The sequence below is a fragment of the Carassius auratus genome, chromosome 17 (genome assembly GCF_003368295.1).
Source record: "Carassius auratus strain Wakin chromosome 17, ASM336829v1, whole genome shotgun sequence".
Lineage (NCBI taxonomy): Eukaryota > Metazoa > Chordata > Actinopteri > Cypriniformes > Cyprinidae > Carassius > Carassius auratus.
The window spans coordinates 3,606,397-3,611,641 of NC_039259.1; the positions used below are offsets into that span (position 1 = coordinate 3,606,397).

General features: G+C 39.3%; 1 protein-coding gene across 4 annotated transcripts in view; it reads left to right on the forward strand.

The window, feature by feature from the left end:
- tiam2a (TIAM Rac1 associated GEF 2a) overlaps positions 1–5,245 on the forward strand; it is an 86,439-nt gene that overhangs the window by 79,790 nt on the left and 1,404 nt on the right. For all 4 annotated transcript variants that reach the window (XM_026285321.1, XM_026285322.1, XM_026285323.1 and 1 more), the window contains 10 exons: positions 569–637; positions 1,176–1,301; positions 1,903–2,011; positions 2,961–3,140; positions 3,454–3,572; positions 3,663–3,771; positions 4,012–4,070; positions 4,392–4,488; positions 4,587–4,668; positions 4,757–4,914. In XM_026285321.1, coding sequence (XP_026141106.1) covers positions 569–637; positions 1,176–1,301; positions 1,903–2,011; positions 2,961–3,140; positions 3,454–3,572; positions 3,663–3,771; positions 4,012–4,070; positions 4,392–4,488; positions 4,587–4,668; positions 4,757–4,914 — 1,108 coding nt within the window. The remainder of the gene's footprint in view (positions 1–568; positions 638–1,175; positions 1,302–1,902; positions 2,012–2,960; positions 3,141–3,453; positions 3,573–3,662; positions 3,772–4,011; positions 4,071–4,391; positions 4,489–4,586; positions 4,669–4,756; positions 4,915–5,245) is intronic.

Sequence of the window (5,245 nt, forward strand, 5' to 3'; positions counted from 1 at the left end):
TTGTCTGCTATACTGTGAAATGTGAAACATTATTAAAATCAGTTGTGATTTGGGGTTTTAAAGGGCTAAGGGGCAGGGTAATGCACAGAGTTTTGGAACAGAGCTGTACCGTGGAATTGAGATTCCTACAGTAAATGCATTGACACAGCCTTTGCACTGCTAAAAAAAGGATACTTGTGGTGCTGTATATTCAACTCAGTGCTAGTTTACACTGCCTTTTAGTTGACAAGATGTTTATATATAAACAAAAACCAAGAGGGTTCATACTACTTTTTGTTATGTAGTACTGTCTCATTTAAGCTATTAATGAACTGTATTTTGTATTATTTCTGTCACTTATAGAAATACACCAATAATTTAGTGCAGGTACAACCTCTGTGCAAGGTCTTGTTCCTAATGTTTTAATCATGTTTTACATTTTTAATTACCCTGCATGTTTTGTTTTTCAAACCTTGTATTATAGGATATCGTATTACCCAAAAAAGGTTTAATGTAGTTAAAATAATTCTGGAGAAGCTACTTCTAGAGAGCTCATGATGTAATATTGTGCTCTGTTTCTTCTATACAGGACCTGAACTGCCTGTTTGAAATTTACCTGAAGCCCCTGCAGAAGGAGACCTTTCTCAGCCAAGACGAGGTAAATCAAACCCAATACTGGAGCGTTTCTGGGGATCAGTGTTGGATTGAGTTCTCACAGACTGCACAGTCAGTGATGCATTTTGGGTACTTTGCCACAAGCGTGCATGTCCCCACTAATGTGACTGATGCTAAAGACTTGCACATTCAACTTGCCAGCTTTCAGCCTGCCGCCTGCTGAACTGGATATGACCCTGACAAGACTCAGGATATCCCTGAGGAAAGATCAGTCAATATGTGCTGAAGAGTGGGCCATATTAAAGCCCTGTTAATGGACACTAGAGCATGCCCTTGCACAAATTAGACAAGGTCTAAACATAAAATGACTTTAACGCTGCTTCTTAAGTTACTAGTGATATTTTGAGTGGCAAAAAAAAACATTAGCAAGGGGCCTGTGATATAAGGAGCTATCACAACTAAAAATGAAATCTGCAGATTTAGATTCATGTTCTGTGAAGTAATTTTTTAATCACATAATTAAGTTGTAGCTTGCATGCTTTTTGTTTGTTTTTAATACCTTTTTTTTTTTTTTTTCCCAGATGGAAAGTCTGTTCGGCAGCCTTCCAGAGATGCTGGACTTCCAGAAAGTTTTCCTGCAGACCCTGGAGGAGAAGATTAGTTCCTTCCCCAACTTTAACACGCTCGAGACCCCTGTGCAATTTAAGGTGGACATCCTAAATGCATTCCTTTCTTCATTCTGTAATATTTGAGATATTCACCACATTCTAGTAGAATAAGTTTTATTTTTTTTTTTATTTTTTTTTTTGAATTTGAAGGAATAGATCATCCCCCCAAAATGGGGGATTTTTTTTAAATTATTTTACATGTAGCTTTTTTTCCTCCACGGAATACAAAAGGATAGGTTATAATTTTTTATATAATAATGTATACCATATGACCAGATAATTTTAAAGTAATTTAACAGGGTTTAACTAAAACTACAAAAAATATATATATATTGAAAAAAGGTTAAAAAAAATACTTAAAATTTAATAATTTTCAATCGAAGCAGTTTGAATATGGGCAAACGTGAGTGAAGGGCAAGATTTTCATGTAATATCAGCTTAAAAATTGGGTTATCGAGCATGAGTCATATGGACTGACTGATTTTTGTCTGGTTTCATTATGGTAAAGAGCAGCTCGAGCTGTGAAATATCTCCTTTCTGTGCTCCGTGGAAGAAAATCAAGGTGTGGGATCACATAAAGTGTTGGTAGCTGAAATTTTGTACTAATGATGCATCATTGTTGTCTTTTTGTCTTATCCAGAAGCTGCTCTTCTCATTGGGTGGTTCGTTTTTGTATTACGCAGAGCACTTCAAACTTTACAGTGGCTTTTGTGCCAACCACATTAAAGTGCAGAAGGTTCTGAAACGAGGTACAGCAACAATCACATCATCTTCGAGCAATAAAATAATGGATTATTACATGTTGAATAATTTCTCTCATTCTTTATGGGTGCTTCTGAAATGGTTAAGGCTGGCAGTGGCACAACACCAGGAGCCGTTGTTGGTTTATCTTTTCATTATTTCCTGCGAGTATTAGTGATTAGCGACTATAAATGTTGAATATAATTTATGTGTAAAACATTAGCTTGATTTTCTTCTTGGGCAAACTGCCCAGTTAGAACTGAATGAGGGGCTGCCCTGCCCACATTTAAAATGGAGAACTGTACCTCGGCCTCCTTTTTAATTCATCCCATTACAAGAGGAGAGCAATCCTCAGAGCAGCCCCAGAAATTGCACTTTGAAGGCAATAAGAAACAGCACGCTCTGTTTAACCACTGCAGGGGAAGGACATGAAACGTGGCACTCGCACTGCAGATGCAACAACAGGAGTGTGCGCAGCCGTCTGTCAGCGGTGCTCGTAATTATATATTCTCACACACTGCTTCTGTTGTGCCAAGGTTTCCGTTCACGAAGCGAAAACCACTTTTTGTGTCGACTTGTTAATTGCCTGCCAATTGCTCCCTGAAGTGTCAATCCATCTGGGGCGAGGAGTGCCTCAATTACTGCTTTAATAGCTCCTCTTGATTTGAACGGCAATGAGAGTGATACATTTATCATTCTGCGTGCTGTAGATGTGGTGGTGGGTAACTCCCCTCACAAACTCCTGCCAAAACACTCGTTGATATTCACCTTGGTGTTGTTCATTGTCTGCAGTGTTGCATTGATACTGCAGTGGTTCTAACGAGGTGTCAGAGAGCCTGTGCTGCCTCCTTGTGGATGGATTTTGTGCCCTGAAGCCATTTATCTGCGCGGCCATTAAGAACGTTATTTCTAGCTCAGTTGGAGGTGCTGGCATTTATGATTTTCTTTTCTCTTCAGCTAAAACAGATCGGTCGTTTAAGGAGTTCCTCGATGCAAGGAATCCAACCAAGCAACACTCAACCACACTAGAGTCCTACCTAATCAAACCGGTGCAAAGAGTACTGAAATACCCCCTGCTGCTCCGCGAGCTGGTGTCTCTCACGGACACGGACAGTGAGGAACACTACCACCTCACAGGTAGAGACACACAGCACTCGCTCACGTATTGATGTCTGGTTGTTGAGAACTGAAAAAAGATATCTTCACAAAATCCCCAAGCAGTCCGTTTACATATTATAAAAGCCTGTTGTGACCAGAACGCAGAGGTTTAAAAATAACATTTATTGCTTTGTGCAAAAAGGTTTGAATTACATGAGGATAAGTAAATTATTTTGACGTGAGCTAAACAGATGTATTACAGGATCATTCCCAGTAATATTATTAAGGTCTGAAATGTTTTTTTGCAAACTCCAGTTTGAGTTCACCCAGTATTTTTTTTTTCTTATTACAGAGGCACTGAAAGAAATGGAAAAAGTCGCAAGCCACATAAACGAAATGCAGAAGATCTATGAAGACTACGGTGCAGTATTTGACCAGCTGGTAGCAGAGCAAAGTGGCGCTGAGAAAGAGGTACAGCTGCAGGAAAACACATCAGGGTTATCCCTTCATTTAACAGGATGTTCAATCATCATCTGTCACTCTCTTCCTTTTTTGTCTCAGGTCACAGAGATTTCTATGGGACAGTTCCTCATACATTCCTCAGTGATCTGGCTCAACCCGTTCCCATCGCTGGGCCGAATGAAAAAGGATCCTGAGTTGAATGTTTTTGGTGAGGCTCTGATATTTTCCCATGAAACCATATTTTTAAATAAAGCATACTTCATCTGCCAAATTTATTTTGTCACAACACTTCACACAGAGCTTTTTATAGATCTGTTAAAGTATGTTGTTTGGTTTCTTCTCAGATGTATTGGCAGAAGTTCTGTAGCCTCAGAAACAAAGGATTCTGTGATTTTTCTAAAATTAACATTTCTGCTTGACCAATAGAATCTCTGACTTGTTTTATTAGTTTTTAAGAGAGCTGTGATACTGCTGTACAGGGAGAACAACAAAGTGAGAAAGAAGACGGTAAGTCTTTTCTTCACATTCGGCCTAATTACATGGCAGTTCCTTAATGGTGTCACTTTATTTTATCATTTCATTTTTTTTTTCCTGCATTACGTTGTGAAAAGTTTATAAAACAATCCTAAATATAAATTCGGGTGGTCATGGGTTAACATATTCATCCATTAACATAAACATCCATATTTTGGAACAAAATGTTTTTAAAGCTTACTTCTCATAAATGGTGTTTTGACATCACATTTACATAAGTTTTAATATTTTAAAAATAGATATAAATACAAAAGAAGTCTAAAATAAGTCTCATGTCATGCTTTTGTTTGCCAGCCATCTTCAAAATCGTCCCATGGCGAGCAGGATCCATTCAAGTTTCGCTGGCTCATTCCCCTGTCCGCACTACAGGTTAGACTGGGCAACACCGCGGGTAAGAGACACACCTGGCGTGTTTGAGCTCATAGATGATCATAGATGATTTCCACATGTACAAATAATCAACCTTTTCCATTTTCATGCTGTCTGAAGACACAGACTGCCTCTGGGAGCTGATCCACACCAAATCACAGAAAGCGGGCAGGCCTGAGACGCTGTTCCAGTTGTGTAGCAGGTTGGAAGCACCTACTTGGACATTTCGAAACTTAGTGTCCCATTTTATTCCATACAGAGCTTAACATTTCATATTTTCTCATTTGCAGCACCCCAGAATGCAAAGTGAATACCATCAAGGTGATTCGCTCCATCCTGCGGGAGAACTTGCGTCGAAACATGCAAAGAGTTGAGCAACTGCCTGAGAGAACCTGTAAAAAGAGACTAACTCCTCTTCAGAAAACTCTGCCTTCTTCTGCTAAGCTAGGTCAGTGTGACCTCCCCTTTACTTACAGGTCTGGGCTACATTGGAAGTGGCTAACATTGTGACGCATTGCAGAGTTGATGCACTTTCCAAGGAAAATTTAGTGATGAAAAACCCCTGCTACATTGAAAGCGGTCTTCGAAATGTCAGAACCCTTTTAAAATATATAACAAAGGTCATAGCAATCAGTTTTCGGCAGAAGTAGCTGTGCAGCAAATTAAGAATAGAAATAGGGTGTCTGTCAAGTGTCACAATGCAGTGTTTCATCGGAGATACTGCACATCAACAAAACAAGATCTCAACATTCATGACTGCATTCATTTGTGCCCCACAG